This window comes from Microplitis mediator, chromosome 10 (genome assembly GCF_029852145.1).
Source record: "Microplitis mediator isolate UGA2020A chromosome 10, iyMicMedi2.1, whole genome shotgun sequence".
Classification (NCBI taxonomy): Eukaryota; Metazoa; Arthropoda; class Insecta; order Hymenoptera; family Braconidae; genus Microplitis; species Microplitis mediator.
In genome coordinates, this window is record NC_079978.1 from 8629324 (window position 1) to 8646105 (window position 16782).

The window sequence follows — 16782 nt, forward strand, 5'->3', positions numbered from 1 at the left end:
TACATTAAATAAACGTGGTGGGATTCTTCCAACAGAGGAAATACTAAATTTATTTATTCTGAATCATTGAATAATATCATCTTAAAGTATAGATACTGCTAAATTTTTTTTTGTTTAAAATTAATTTTAACTGTAAAGTTATTTTTTTTAAACTTTTTACTTGCTCTACACTGATAGAAAGATTTTTTTGTATTTAAAAAGATTTGTTAATATTTAATAAATAATTTATTAGAGGATAGGTCCTTAACAAATATTTATTAACAGTTAATAAATCATTTATTAGCAGCGATTTTTTTGTGCTAACCAAATATTTATTACTATTTAACAAATAATTTATTAACATATAAAAAATGATTTATTAATATTTAATAAATCATTTATTAGTATTTACACACTGGATTATTAATATTTAAAAAATTCCTCTTATTATTTTTAGAAAAGTTTTACATTAATCTTCTCGTGATGGGAAATCTGTAAATAAAATAAAATTATTTATCAATAATAAAATTATTTGAAATAATTTTTTGAGAATAATGAATTGAATTTAAAAAAATAAATAGTTGTAAAATAAAAAAGAAACCTACATATTCATTATATTTTTTATTTAAACGAAGTCGTAAACAAACACTAGGGATTATTTCTTTTTGGGTCTCTTCTCGAGTTTTAGTAAGGAATTCACCAAGGATTTCAAAGTCAGTTATATGGTTTACTAGAGTGGGAATACAAAAGTAAATTCATAAATTTAGTGTTAATTTTAGAAACGGAATATAAAAAATAAAATAGGATGACAAGACAATGAATAGGTTAAGTACTGATGCTACTGAATATACCTTATATATAACTGTCAACTTACCACAAAAAATCGAGTATAACTCACTTAAATCCCACGATTGTAGCAAAGCTTCCATTTTATTAATTGTTTTTAAGTATAGCCATCTATCAACACTGACCACCAACAAAATATTTTTTAACTATTAACAAATCTTATTTGGTGGAAATAAATATTTTTTTCAATATATTAAAGCTTCTTAATAGTTACAAAAATTTTGTTCTCATAAAAAATAGATTTTGTTAATACTAACGAATATTGTTAATAGTAAAAAAATATTTTTTCCACCCAAAAAAATATCTGAAAAAGATTTTAATAAATTGATTTATTAAATACAAACAAATCCTTCTATCAGTGTAACAACTTCAAATAAAATTTGACAAAATTTTATTTTGTAATCTAAAGTAATAGAAATTAAAAATTTTCCCTAGCATTGATAATATTTGTTAAGTACTTGAGTGTGATAGAGAAAAAAGTTCAGACCCCCTCACGGTTCACCAACATCTTAATGCATCAATAGTATGGAAAATTCCTCTTTATACAAATCATCAGCTCTTATTTAAATCATCAAAATGTTATATATTTTTTTTTTTTTTTATTTCATTAACCTATCATTACTCGCGCTATGAAAGTGACGCCACCTTTTTGACTAAAATTGTAATAAAAATTACTGTATGAGTATTTGAGACTTTATACTTAACCAATTCTCTTTTTAAAATCTATATTTTTATTAAATATGATTATAATTGATAAAAATACATTTTAAATATAAAAAAAGTATAGTTGTGTATTACAAGAATGTGAAAAAGCGGCACAGTGCTCATTATGCGCGTTAAATCGTCGATTTAATTTTCGTGACCACGTTGCCAAACTTACTGATGTTACTGTAAGAAATAATTCATTATAGCATTATAATTTGGCAACGTCGCATTTCCTTGAGCATGGGCGGCACAGTGCTCGCCGCGCGATGAAAATCGTCGGGCGAGTGGACGCGAGTAACGAAAGGTTAAACGTGAATTCATGTTTTATCAAATTATGGATGTTTAAAAAAAAATTGAACCGAAACCAATAACTTTCTTTTTTTTTTTAACTTTAATTTTCATATCAGTTAAGTAAAAATTACGAGATAAAAGTAATAATTAATACATTATATTGACGCTAACAATAACGTATTAATATTTCCAGCGAACAAAAGTTTGAAATAAGTAATATGTGTTCTCATTACAATCCAAGTATATTTTATAATACAGAAGAAGCACCTCGATTTTTTTTCTGTTCACGTTTAAGAAGCTTTTTTTTGAGTTTATCTGAGAATACATCAGTACAGAAAATGTGTATGTATTTGATGAAATCTACAATAGTTTGAGCTTTTTAATACCTTCTACTATCTAACTATTGATAGATTATATCAGGAGTCGCATGATCTGAAACTCTAACACGATCGATATTTTACTGTATTAAAAAGTTAGTTTTTGTTCAAGCGTTAATACAGTTAACAAACTGACGAACTGCTAAACAGATAAATAAATTTTTAAAACAAAAAATTTTTTTCATTCAACAAAAAGAAAGTGATGCTTCTTTAAATTGTTTCACATTTTCCTATTATTTACTAATACCTTTATCAACAGGCTCTCATTATTACATAAAACATATACACATACTAATATTCCCACTAATTTTCTAATCGTCTTTCGGATTTATTTCCGACAGCCTCAAAGACTCGGTAGATATCGAGATTTTATCACAAATGCTTTCAATTTATTATGGATTTATTAATTCGTGCAATGAAATTTATTGAAAATTCATATCAATATTGCGTATTTTTTTGTTTTTTTTTTTGTTCATACTACCAGTAATATTCAACCAAAGATCGGATTATTCTCATTTCCCCTTGTAAAACTCAATATAATAATAAGTTACTACCCTATTGTTACCTACCTTACAAAATAATAAGGCTGGAAAACTCCGAACACCTTTTATATGTACAAGTGTGCTCTTACCGAGCATAGGACATTAGAAATGATACCGCTTACATTAACTTTTCATTGTGTAGAAGGCCGGAAATAAAGACAGAGAGGGTAGAAAACTTTTCAAGGTAGTTAAAGATATATAGTGCCTCCAGTTGACTACTGGTAGCCCACTTGAATAAAAGACAGTGCCCTAGATACTCGGGAACTATAAGTTTGACAGAGTTTTTTCAAAATAATAGCTGTAAAAGGTGGTCACAAATCGTCATTCGTTTTACATAAAAATTTCCTGATGTGTTCACTGGATATCAAAGAGCTATAATACATATATACATTTGTTCTTACAAAAAGTAACTTATTATTAACTATAATTGACAATTCATTGATGTAATTTCTGAATCTTTATTTGCTTCATTCATTCTTAATTTTTGTTTGGTATGCGAATTTCATTACTTTAGTCTTAACAAGTCGTAATTAGAGATTTCAAGCTTCAATTTGCTATTTTTTGTTTTTTCGATACGATCATTTTTCATGAAAATACAGCCTTCAAAAAATCACTAAAAAATTCATAAAATTTTTTTGTTCCTTTAATTTTTTGGATAAGTGTATTTATCAGTTTTTATTTTGTGAACAGCTTAACACTATCTTTTAATTGTAAAAGTTGTTTTTGAATGAATCATATCGTTTTTACTTTCTTGCCCGAACATAATAGTAATAAACGGTATTAGACAAAACAAGACCAGACAAATAGCAGCGAGTCGATCGAGTCATGACCGCGATTAAGACGGGTCTTTGATTTTGCTTATAATACGAGAACAAGAGGAGAGTTTTTACAGTCACGCCACGCCTCGTGTGAAGCCACGACCGTAAAATTAACATTATCGATCATCGCCACTGCATATAGTCGTCATACGTGTGAGTAGCAACAGGTCCCTGATTCTTATTTCAAATCTAAAGAACTGGGCAAATTTACTATACCGTATACTTTGTGCAGTCACGGATTGTTATTGTGTAACTATATATTATAATAGATATCACCTTACAGTATTAGTATTTATTCATTTGGATTTTAATTATATGTTATGAAATTGTCGTCTACATAATCTGAGGTAGGAGAGCCTGGGGCACGAATGCCTCCCTCAAAAATTAGGTAAAAATTTTTCTTTTTATTTTCCGTCAAGTTATGACCTCTATAATGTTTTTATCATATGTTAGGCCAATATGTGAGATGTGGGGTAAAATGGACCACTCGAAAGAAATTTTATTTTTATTTTCATTTTCCGTCAAGTTCCGGGGCGATAGCCAAAAGAAGGAAAAAAAAACTTATGACTAGAGGTCATAACTTGACGGGAAATAAAAATAATTTTTTTTTTATATTTTTTTTGGGAAGGGGGCCTTCGTGCACCACAAAAAGAAATTTTTTTTCCGATTTTTTGCAAAATTTCGACTGATTCTTCCGAAATAGACGGAAAATCAATGAATTTGATGGTTAAAAGCCAAAAAAATAAAAAACCGGCTTGAGGGGGCCTTCGTGCCCCAGGCTCTTCTATAACAATTATTTTTTAATAAAATTACTATTTTTTCTTTCTTTTATATAGATTTAAAAATGGTTACAAAGTGGAAAAACCCAACATCAGAATCTTCATCAACCCAATCGACTCTGGTCAATAGTCTGGAGATGTCAAACACCTTTGGTGTGAATGCGATCGTTTATACTTATTCAAACAATTTTTTATTTGACCGTGACCGTTTTTCGGGGATGGAATTTTTAATTGATACTGGCGCTACTGTCAGCATCTATCCTCGGTCTTACGTACCAAGGCGCATCAAACCTTATCGTGATTTTAATTTCAATTTGCAAGCAGCGAATGGTGCTGTAATTCGGACATACGGAAACACCACCATGCAATTGGATCTAGGATTAGAACAAATTTTCGAGTGGCAATTCACAATCGCTGACACTCCTGTACCAATCATTGGTTCTGATTTTATAGTTGATTATGGAATCATCATTGATCTTAGAAACAGAAAACTTTTTATTAATCCAGCGGACTTGTAAGTTCGCAACTTTTAAATCGATTAGATAAATTTTTAAAAATTTACTCAATATAAATTATCGTATTATATTACATTTTATTATTGTGAACGTGTCAATGTATTATATATTTATTTTTTTCCAGAATTTGTATAGTATGAACGGCCGCAAAAAGCTTAGACTTAATGACCAAATAAATAAAAAAAAAAAAAAAGTAAATAAAATAAAATTACATATCTGTAAGTATTATAAAAGTAGTTACATACATTGTCAGTATCGCAGTGATGTATTGTTATTGATAACGTAATCATATAATGTTTGCACTTTTATTAAGGAAATTAAATTTTAGACATTGAATTTATTAGATTGAAATTAGATATATATGAAAGATATAAAATGTAAAATCATTTATTGTTTATTTTAAATTTGCAATGAAAGTGTATCGATATAAAATGTACTGAAATGAATAAACGTTTGATATTTTCAAAAAATTTTTATTCAGGCTGTTTTTTTTCACCAATCTGAAATTTATTTATTTTATAAAAAATAAATATCCCAATTATTATAAGAGAATAACTTTCTTATCGTATTTTCGAAGTAAAAAAAAAATAATTTGAATTTTAAATGTAACAAAGAATGAGAAGTACAATAAAACCACGTTATAATTTTATTTTCTTATGATCAACTTCTCACTAAAAGTAAACGTATGATGTGAGAACCCGACTACTCTTACGGTGGTCTTCTTCTAATGCATGTTGTTGCCAAGATGACGTGTCATTTGTAAGACCAATTCCAGAAATGTTGACCCCTGTGGAGATGTATATAAAAAAGTATTACTATATTAAAAACATCTTCATATCAGTACCTACATGTTAAAACTTATCGCCAGTACCAAAAAAAAAATTATCCTAACAAAAGCTTTTTTTTATTATTCTTTACACTTGTATGCACACGTCAAAATATTTACAATTTTATTTGTAATCAAATATTTGATGTTTTATTAAATAATTATATATGCATCTAAAATGAATCAAAAGATTAAAATATTTTGATAATATTGATAGTCGTTCATTAACTCTTCCATTTAGTAAAAATTTAACCCTTACAGTGATTACTATTTTTTTTTTATCAGTCAAGTATAATAGCTGTTAATTCATTATTCATACACTCCAGTATTTTGTCGAAAACCTGTTTATTGAATATTTGTCAAGGTCAATTATATCTGAAGATTCTTTTCTCTTTTACATGATCAAAAACTTAAGTGATAATCTAGATGCTACTCTGATTTTTAATTTACATATCTTCAAATAGAATGCGCGACAATCACCTTAATTGTATTAAAAAAGAAGTAACTTATGTTCTGACCGCAGAATGGGAAGCAAAGATAAACGAAAGAGGTCGTTCTCTCTCAAATATGGCTTATATAAATATGCAATATAGGATAACTTAGAGTATATCAGTGTGGTATATATATACTAATTCACTGTTCACTCGAGAGAAAAGTAGAGGGGGGGCAGCAAAGTCGCGGAGTTTATGGAATGGATAGGCGCGTGCCACGACTACTGCTGCCAGAACGCGGACAACAAGTTCCCCTTCTCAAGTATCACATACAGCCGGAACGATGCTTGGGAAGGGGAATTTATCGTCCGCGTTCTAACAGCAGTGGGGTCCACGGCCATCAAATTAGCATTGTCATTACGTATCCATTATTCGTGTGAGCAGCAACAGGTGCCCGGTACTTACTCAACAAATCTTGATAGCTTAGCGGTTTAAAGGTATTATCCAGTATACTTACTATACAAATAACTATATTACATAAATTTTTTAATATTTTTCTTTGCTTTGACATTTCCATGGTTGAACCGGTTAATAGCGTAATTAAATTACTCCACTATCGAAGATAATCGAGAAGAAATCTCTTCATCAAAGTCATCACCATTTCATCTGCGGATCCAGCAACGTCTCATACACAGCCACGAGTAGTCTGAGTCATCATTTCACCCACCACGTTCGCAACAAGATACTGTTGAAAACGACGAAATGGAAAGTAATCACCAACCTGACCAAATAACAAACTCTAGCCCATCAGATGAACGTATTTTCGTTACTGATCGTGAATCACAGATAACGTATTTAATCAACCCCTGTTCTAGTGGCAGTTTTTTTCCTCGATCACTGCTACCAACGCGATTAGGACTTAACACTGAAACTATTACCTTAACTCTTGATCTGGGTTTCGAACGTAAATTTCTCTGGGAGTTCAGGGTCACCGACGTCGATCAACCAACTCTTGATACTGATTTTATTGCTCACTACGGACTCGTTATCAATCAGAAAAATCTCAAGCTCGAAGATCCAACAGCTAATTCATCCAGTGAACAACAAGTGGAAGAGTCAAATGAGCAACCAAGTCAACAAACTACGTCTGAAGTGGATGATGATGTATACGTTATTGATCAGGTTTCAAATATGAAGTTTTCGGCTGATCCTGAAGCTCAAACTTCTGAGGATCCATACAAACAAAAAATCAAACTATTGTGGAAAAGATTCTATCAGTTTCATATCTTTGCATTTACCTTCTATATATTTTTTTTTATTTTGTATGCAATTCAATTATATTATTTCTGTGAATATAAACTAGTACATTGCGCTTCATCATACACAGAAAAAAAAGTTATCTTGAGTCAAGAAAATATTTTTGAAGACAAATGTTTTCGGGAACCAAGTCAAGATTTTCTTTAGCCAAGAGGATTCGTCTTGTTTAAAAAAAATTCGTCTTGGTCGGAGAAGATTTCTATTTTATCTGAGAAAATTTAGGTCTCCAAAAAAATTTTCTTGAATCAAGAATATTTACCTTCAGCCAAGAATTTTTTTTTTTCTGTGTATGAATCAATATCTTTATGTCAATTGAATATCCATATGAAAAATCACAGCCAACTCTTAATATTGTTATCACAGCAAGGTGAATTATATAGCTTATTACATTATTCTGACTGATAAAATCATGTTAATTATTGTCATAATCAATATAAGTGAACACAAAACTGATGGAAACTTCCAGAAACTCTTAAAAAAATTTAACTTAATTTTGAAATATTAAATCAATTGGAGTAATTAAAAAAATATTAAAATTTTTCAAAATTTCCACTTCATTATAAATTTTTTGATACAATATCAAAATGAAAAATCAAAATTATATAAAATAATAATTTATGAACAAAGACGAAACAGAGTATTATGGTGAGATGGGCGCGGTCACTACTTTTAAAGTATTTTTTAATGATAAAACTTTTATTATTGAAATTTTAAAAATTCTCAAGTATTTTCACTGTGCCAATATTTTTAACTATATAATAAGAAAATCACGAACTCAACGCTATACAGCGTTCTGCCTGCATTCAACAGGTGCTCCGAGTTTATATGTAAAGTCCGTGCTGTGTTGAGTGAACGTGGTGGAACCGGTGGCGGTTTATCCCCACTGGGACTGAATACGTTAATTATCTTTATCCATTGGCTGACACACGTAATGTTATTTTAATCATATACTACGTATATATTCATTTATAAAATCATTTAAATAAATATATATACATATTAATTATACAAGTTGTTAAACAACATAAATTAATATAGAGGCGTAATAAATATTATATAATGTAATCTCTGCTTAAAAAACCAAATAGATTCTTATGGCTGTATGTATAAAGGCGTATACTTAACTATATCACTTTTTATAGAACTCATTTATTCTTATAAAATCTCTATGGGAATTTATGAGATTTTTTAAACAGGGATATTATATATCACTAAATGTTATTTAATAATTTATATATTTATACTTTACATTGTAGTAGTCGTTTTTTTTACTTTTATAATTACAATTAATATTTATTTTAAATTGAATTATATTTCGGCATATTAGGCAGGTTGATTTCTGACTTGTACTGAAATTAAATAAAAACATTTTTAAATTTAAATAATGCATTTTAATTATTATTTTAACTTTCTTCGATTAAATAATTCTTAAAAAATTTTATTAACAAAAAGTATCAAAATTATATATCTATAGCCAACAGAAATTTTTTTAAAACACAAAATACAAGTATATGTAGTTTTAATTCTTTAAAATCACTTTTACTATTTTACACTTTTCAAAATGTGTCCAATCATGTAAATTTCAATCAGTTATTTATTTAAACAAATAATTCACAAAATTTACATTGTTTGTATAATTCTATTTTATATAAATAAAAAAAAATACATAACATAAAAATATTGCGTTTCAATGAATGTAATTTTATTTTTAAATAATTAAATTAAATCTGTTAATTTTTTAATATATTAAAAATACAAAAGAAAAAAAATTCATAAAAAGATGATGCAACTTCCGGTAGCACTCCAGACGCCACACAGTTTAATTCAGTTAATTAAACAATGGTATTAAAAATTTTTTTGAATCAAATACATCAAACATTAACACGATTTACTTATATTTATAAAGATTTTCAGTTTTATCAGTTTATTTCCTTGTAAGAAAACAGAACAGCAACTTATAGGCATGGCAACTTCTTTGTGCACGATTTTAAAACTTATAACGTGAATTTATCATTTAAAAAAAACGAAATATTGAACCGCTTATTGTGTACACTATAATTATAAAGAACGTATTAGTTTTTTTAATGAAATCGGAATTTTATATTTTATAAAACGATACTAGAACTGAGTATTTTATATGTTACGAAGCGATCTTTTCTTAGCAACACGCAGAAGCGAAACTATCAAACTGTTCAACTGCTTCGGAGTACAGACCAAGGTTTTGAATATAAGATAAGTGGTGAACATGGACGTGGTGGGATTGATATGAAACTTTAAGATAACTGTTCATTCTAAATTAGTTATTTTTACTTTCAGATCTGTTACATATTGTGATTGATAATATAATATTATGTAATGTTTACACTTTTATATGACGAATATTAAATTTGTTTAATTGAAATTAGATATTACTGATATTAAATACAAAATGATTTTATTTTTATTTTAAATTTACAATGAGAATATATTGAAATGAAACAACTTCTGAATTTTCAAAAACTTTTTATTCCGGCTTTTTTTTAACCATCTTAACTATTTTCTTTAACCATTTATTCTATTTCATAAAAAATAATTAATATACAAGAAAAATTTTTTTGTAGTATTTTTAAAGTTAAAAAAAAAAAAAAAAAAAAAAAAAAATTTAATTTTGAGGTAGTTGTCAGGTGATAGGCATAGTGTCAGAAAGTTCTAAAATTTCTTATACTTGTTAAGGGTATTAAGATACAATTACCATTAAAATTTAAAGTCGATTTACCATCTCTAGTTTGAAATATTTATAATCAAAGTTCGTATCATTAACATTGCGAGCAATACGGAGCATGCGTTTCAAATCGCGTTCATGATTCTAATAAAAAAACTAACAGTCAGAAACTTTTGAAAAACTAACAGAAAATTAATTAATTTGTCCTGAATTTATTTTAAAAAAAAATTAAATTTTTACCAGTATACATAGTGTTATTTCAGCGGTAAATTTAAAGATATACTCAGTACACTATACAGCAACTGGCAGAGCATATGCGACGTTGTCAAATTTTAATTTAACCTTCTATTACACGCGCTTTCTCTACTGTCTCACTCGTATTCACGCCAACTCTATTAAGTTGAGTAGTGTTGTGCGGGGAATCGGCGTATAGCTCGAGTAACGAAAGGTTAAGAAAATGTTCAATAGTATTTGTGTATACGTATATATGAGTAGGTGTAGGTAAACTTCTCACGGGTACAGTATCAAACAAAAGCAATGTCTCGTTTTAACTACCACCTAACCTACTCTTACCGCGTATATGGCTCATAACTTTTTGACAACATTGTAGCAGGACAACTACCTTAAATGTAACAAAGAATGAGAAGTACAATGAAACCGTTATAATTTTATTTTCTTATGATCAACTTCTCATTAAAAGTAAGAGTATGGTGGGGGAACACGGCTACTCTTACTGTCGTCTTCTTCTAATGCATGTTGTTACCAAGGTGAGGTGACGTGTTATATGTGAGACCAATTCCAGAAATGTTGACCCCTATGGAGATGTATGTAAAAAAGTATTACTATATTAAAAACATCACATCAGTACCTATAGTTCGAAACTAATTTGCCGGTACCAAAATAAAAATTGTATCTGCTGGAGATAGACATACTCATATGTACACACTCAAGCACACACACAAAAATGCAACAGAAGTCTACTGCGCATAGATCTACTGCGCCGATATAAGCACACCCATTCAATAATACACACACACACACACGCGCACACCACTTGCTGTAAGAAAGTACATTTGAATGTACATTTGTACATTAAACGTGCAACATAATTGATATTGAAGTCTTCAATTAATTAAATCGCGTAAATTGCATATCTCCCAAAATCTCAACAAAAGTTTTATTTTTTTTTATTTTCAATACTTGTATGCACATAGTTGAAATATTTTTAATTTTAATTTTAATCAAATATTTGATATTTTTTTTAAATAATTATGTAAGGTAAAGTACCCAGTAGTTGAACAGGTTTCAAAGTAAAACGTATTTGACCCTACTTTTAATATATAAAGTTGTAATTATTAGTTCAAATTAATGATTTTCATGAAAATATAAACAATTTTGAATTGATTGAAGCGCAAAATAACGCAGATAGTTGAATATTTATATTTTGACAACGTTTTTAAGATAGACTATGAAAGGAGTAGTAGTTGAACGATCAACTCTGACAAGCCGCAGTAGTTGAACACTCCGGGAGCAGTAGTTGAACTAATAAAATATATGGCAATAGGCACACCAAAATTTTTCAACGTGTTATTGAAATATCAAAAGAATTATAATATATTATTTAATAATATTAAAAATAATACTCTGAATACGTAATATGATGATTAAAAAATGAGAAATATTTGTATTTAATTTTTTAATTATATCTTTTATTACTAATGAATTAATTATTATAAACTAAAAACAGCACAAAAAATGAACTGTTACCTGAATTGAAAATCATAAATACTTTTATTTATTTATTATAAATATAATTTTTTTTATTACAAGGACAGAACAAGAATTTAAACTTTTAGATCTAAATAGTTTCTTGTTTAATTTTTTAAGTTTTTTGCAAAGTTGTTAAGTTGTGAAATTTTATGGATTTAACAAACTTTATTGTGAAATTTACTAATTGTAACGGATTATTTTTTATTAACAGATAAAAGTTATTCGCAATTTTCATCTTACCTATGTTGTGAACTTTCTTTGGTTAGAAAATAATAAAAATTTATTTTGATGAAATAGATACGTTTTCACACGAAATCACTTAAAATTATTACACTAATTGTTGATGAATCACTCATACTTTATTTTAGTATATTTTTTTTTTTTTTAAATAATTAAATTAAATTATTTGTTATTGTACTAGAATAAATTTTACGCTGTTCACCTACTGCTGCCATGAAAATAACATGGAACCATTACTTGAATATGTAACGCCATCTTGTTCAAGTTTTGGGTACCGGTTTGAACATTGGGAGGTATAGTTAGACGCTAAAGTTTAATATAAAAATTTTAGTTTATCTCTTTGCAAAAAATGTATAGTATTTAGAAAAGACTATTTCATTGGGTGGTATAATTTTTTTTACTTACAATGATTCTATACCGTTTTTTTTACTGATTGTTTGGCTTACCGTATAGTATCTTTTTCATAAAAAAAATAGCATCTATCGGCTATTCTCGACATGTCAACTTTAAAGTTAAAAAATATGTAATTTTTTTGAGTTATAATTGAAAAAACTTACAATAATCAATTACTGTATCATTGAATAATTATAATATGCGCATATTACTCATAATATATATACGGATTTTGTATAACAACAATTCTAAAAGTCTGTTCAACTACTGGTCCCATTTTTAGAAGTGTTCAAGTATTGGGTACTTTACCTTATGCGCCTAAAATGAATTATAAAATAAAAACATTTTGATAATATTGATAGTCGTTTATTAATTCTTCCGTTTAGGAAAAATTTAACACAGACAATAATTATTATTTTTTTTTCATCAATCAAGTATAATAGCTGTTAATTCGTTATTCATACACTCCAGTATTTTGTCAAAAACCTGTTTATCGAATATCTGTCAAGGTCAATTATATTTGAAGATTCTCTTTTCTTTTACATGATCAAAAACTAAAGTGATAATCTAGATGCTACTCTGATTTTTAATTTACATATCTTCAAATAGAATGCGCGACAATCACCTTAATTGTATTAAAAAAGAAGTAACTTATGTTCTGACCGCAGAATGGGAAGCAAAGAAATGAAACAAGTCATTCTCTCTCATACACGGCTTATATTCATATGTAATATAGTATAACTTAGAGTATATCAGTGTGGTATACATATACTAAGTTACTGTTCACTCGAGAGACAGGAGGGACAGCAAGACCGTGGAGTTTATAGAACGGATAAGCACGTGCCACGACCAGAGTGGCCAGATCGTGGGATGTTAATGATATCATTGGGATAGGACTGTCAGTACATATCCATTACTCGCGTGAGCAGCAACAGGTACGTGCCCGGTACTTATCCAACAAATCTTAATAGTTTAGCGGTTTAAAGGTATTATCCAGTTTACTTACTATACAAATAAGTATATTACATCAATTTTTAAATCTCTACATCAAAATTATCACCAGTTCATCTGAGGATCCAGCAACGTCAAATACACAGTTGCAAGTTTGAATCATCATTTCACCCATCACGTTCGCAACAAAATACTGTTGAAAACACCGAAATGGAAAGTAATCACCAACCTGACCAAATAACAAACTCTAGCCCATCAGATGAACGTATTTTCGTTACTGATCGTGAATCACAGATAACGTATTTAATCAACCGCTGTTATGGTGGCAGTTTTTTTCCTCGATCACTGCTACCAACGCGATTAGGACCTAACACTGAAACCATTACCTTAACTCTTGATCTGGGTTTTAAACGTAAATTTCTCTGGGAGTTCAGGGTTGCCGACGTCGATCAACCGACTCTTGATTCTGATTTTATTGCTTACTATAAACTCTTTGTAAGTCAGAAAAATCTCAAGCTCGAAGATCCAACAGCTAATTTATCCAGTGGTCAAGAAGTGGGGAAGTCAAATGAGCAACCAAGTCAACAAACTACTTCTGAAGTGGATGATGATGTATACGTTATTGATCAGGTTTCAAAGGTTCGGTTTATACTCGATACTGGAGCTCAAGTTTCCGTGATCCCTCGATCTCAATTACCGAATCGTAAATCAATTCGCGATCCAAACTGCACTCTTCGATCAGTGAGTAACAGCAAGATTTCAACATATGGAACTCACGAAATGGCACTAAATTTTGGCCCAAACAAAAAATTCAACTGGAATTTCAGAGTTGCCGATATAGATGACGCACTCCTCGGTCGGGATTTTTTTCGTCACTTTAAACTCCTTGTAGACTCCTTTGACAACACTATACATTATCGTAATCCCGAGGCTAAAAATTAAACAACTCTGGAATAGTTTCCATCAGGTTGCTGTCTTTTGCATTTACCTTTGGTATGTTTTTTATTATTATCTTTACAATTCAATTCCATTATTTCTGTGAAAATAAATTAGTATATTGCGCTACATTACATGAATAAACATCTTTATGTCAATTGCATACCCATGCAAAAACTACAGTCAATTCCTGACAGCCCTGACATTTTTATCAAAGCAGAAACTCATCTTAAAAAAATTTAACTTAATTTTGAAACTTTATTGAAATTGAAGCAATTAAAAAAAAATTACAGTTATTTTAAAATTTCAAAGTTTTATTATTACTTAAAAAAATATCAAAATTACATATGTATAATATATGTTATAATGATTCCCAAAGCACAAAATAGCGCCTTATGACGATGTGGACGCGGTCACAACTTTTGAAGTATTTTTGATAACAAAACTTTTTTTATTTAAATTTTTAGAGATATCAAGTATTTTCACTGTGCCAATATTTTTCAACTCAGGTAAAAGACCTAGTACCTGATCAGGGAACTAGTATCCGATCACTCCATGTATTTGTGTACATGTATATATTTAATAAAATAATAATAATAATGATCGAGTACTAGTTCCCTGATTGGGTAGTGGGGCTCTTACCTTTTATAATAAGAAGATCACGAACTCAACACTTTACAGCGTTCTGACTACATTCAACAGGTGCTACGAGTTTATATATAAAGTCCGTGCCGTGTTAAGTGAACGTGGTGGAACCGTTTATCCCCACTGGGACTAAAAACATTAATTATCTTTATCCATTGGCTGACTCACTTAATGTTATTTTAATCTTATCCTACGTATATATTAATTCATAAAATCATTTATACAAATAGTTAAATATTGATTATATAAGTTGTTAAACAACGTAAATTAATACAATGAGGCATGATAAATATGGTATATGATAATTCCTACTTAACCCTTCAGCACCCGCGCTATGAGTTTTTTTCTCACACTTGACTTCGAATATTTTTTTCAAAGTAATTTCAAATGAAATGACCTAGTGAAATTTTTTTTATCTTAATAAAATTTCATGCTTTTTATGATTTTGAAATTTGAAAATTATTTCGAACAAAAAAAAAAAATTTGGAAAATCCAAAAGTGCACGCCTCGAACGCTCATGTTATGTTTTTTTTTAAAAGTTAAATTTCGAATAAAATTGAATATCCCGCTCTTTTCCCATAGGAATTTCCATGGTAAATATACGGTAATAAAAGTAAAAAAAAAATAAATAAGGAGAACATTCCTAATGAAAAATGGCGGCAGTGTGTGTTTGTTTACATGTAAGATTGCCGGTTTTAACCGTAATGATTTATTTTTAAAAAAACGAGAAGGCCTACAGTAGTGATTTTCGAAAGGAACCTTCTTTGCTTATTTCTGAAAATTTTGAAAAAAAAATTAAGTAGTTCCGTCAAGTCGTTCTCGAAATATCCGTACCACGCCGTTTTTTTGAACCACAGACTAATGGACGTCCACGATAAATTTTTTTTAATGAACTTTTTGTTATATTAATACATATTAGACAAATTAAAAAAAGTATCAGGATTATTCATTAGTGTTTCAGCTTTATATTGATGTGTTTTTCATAACGTGTAAGAGTAATAGAAAAAAAATATATGCACTTTAATGAGTGGAAATCGTGTGACCTTGACAGGTCGGTTATAAAGCACAACCTCTCCGCTTCGCTTCCGAGGCGTGCAATATTTTTAAAAGATTTATTTGAAAAAGCCATGAGACTTTTTCTCATCACGCGAGTAAAGTAAGGCGTAAAAATTTATACGGTTCGGCTCAGTTCGGACAGTTCCGAATCTTTTCGGCAATCACCGCCATTTTTTTTAGCCGTTACATCTGTCATTACTCATAAAATTAAAAAGTTAAAAAACAAGTACACGGAAAGAAAATTATGGGAAGTTTTCCTATGCATTATGGGAATGGTTCCCATAATGGTATGGGAATGGTACCTATACTACTATAGGAATGGTTCCCATATATTATGAGAACCATCCCCATAATAGTATGAGAATAGTTCCCGTACCATTATGGGAATGGTTCCCATAATATTGTGGGAATGGTTCCCATAATATTATGGGAATGGTTCCCATAATATTATGGAAACCATTCCCATATCATTATGGGAACCATTCCCATAATAGTATGGGAATCATTCCCATACTATTATGGGAATGGTTCCTATATTGGTATAGGAACTATTCCTATAATATTATGGGAACTATTCCCATAATGTTATGGGAACCATCCCTATAACATCATAAAATTTTTTTTTGCACAATAGTGTTGAAATTTCCCAAAATTTGAATTTTTT

General features: G+C 29.2%; 3 protein-coding genes and 1 long non-coding RNA gene across 7 annotated transcripts; 3 read left to right on the forward strand and 1 right to left on the reverse strand.

Annotated features, from left to right (window-relative positions):
- Nucleotides 1-277: 277 nt before the first annotated feature.
- LOC130675931 (uncharacterized) lies at nt 278-1177 on the reverse strand. The gene is made up of 3 exons (XR_008991355.1): nt 854-1177; nt 585-709; nt 278-471 (listed from the first exon to the last, which is right to left on the reverse strand). It is a non-coding gene; the product is annotated as an uncharacterized LOC130675931 (long non-coding RNA).
- On the forward strand, nt 705-5113 carry LOC130675930 (uncharacterized). Of its 4 annotated transcripts, none has more exons than XM_057481839.1 (3): nt 705-803; nt 4395-4851; nt 4977-5113. In XM_057481839.1, exons 2-3 carry the CDS (start codon nt 4403-4405, stop codon nt 4990-4992), a joined length of 465 nt encoding a protein of 154 aa, XP_057337822.1. In that variant the 5' UTR covers nt 705-803; nt 4395-4402; the 3' UTR covers nt 4993-5113. The 4 variants fall into 4 exon arrangements, with proteins under 4 accessions (XP_057337822.1, XP_057337821.1, XP_057337820.1 ...); XM_057481838.1 differs by lacking the exon at nt 705-803 and adding an exon at nt 3291-3711; XM_057481837.1 differs by lacking the exon at nt 705-803 and adding an exon at nt 3711-3807.
- A 1355-nt stretch (nt 5114-6468) lies between these two features.
- Nucleotides 6469-8752, forward strand: LOC130675638 (uncharacterized). The gene is made up of 2 exons (XM_057481429.1): nt 6469-6606; nt 6705-8752. The coding sequence occupies exon 2, from the start codon at nt 6872-6874 to the stop codon at nt 7571-7573; it is 702 nt and encodes a 233-aa protein (XP_057337412.1). The 5' UTR covers nt 6469-6606; nt 6705-6871; the 3' UTR covers nt 7574-8752.
- Nucleotides 8753-13331: 4579 nt separating this feature from the next.
- LOC130675637 (uncharacterized) lies at nt 13332-16339 on the forward strand. The gene is made up of 2 exons (XM_057481428.1): nt 13332-14474; nt 14885-16339. The coding sequence occupies exon 1, from the start codon at nt 13692-13694 to the stop codon at nt 14421-14423; it is 732 nt and encodes a 243-aa protein (XP_057337411.1). The 5' UTR covers nt 13332-13691; the 3' UTR covers nt 14424-14474; nt 14885-16339.
- The last annotated feature ends 443 nt before the right edge of the window (nt 16340-16782 follow it).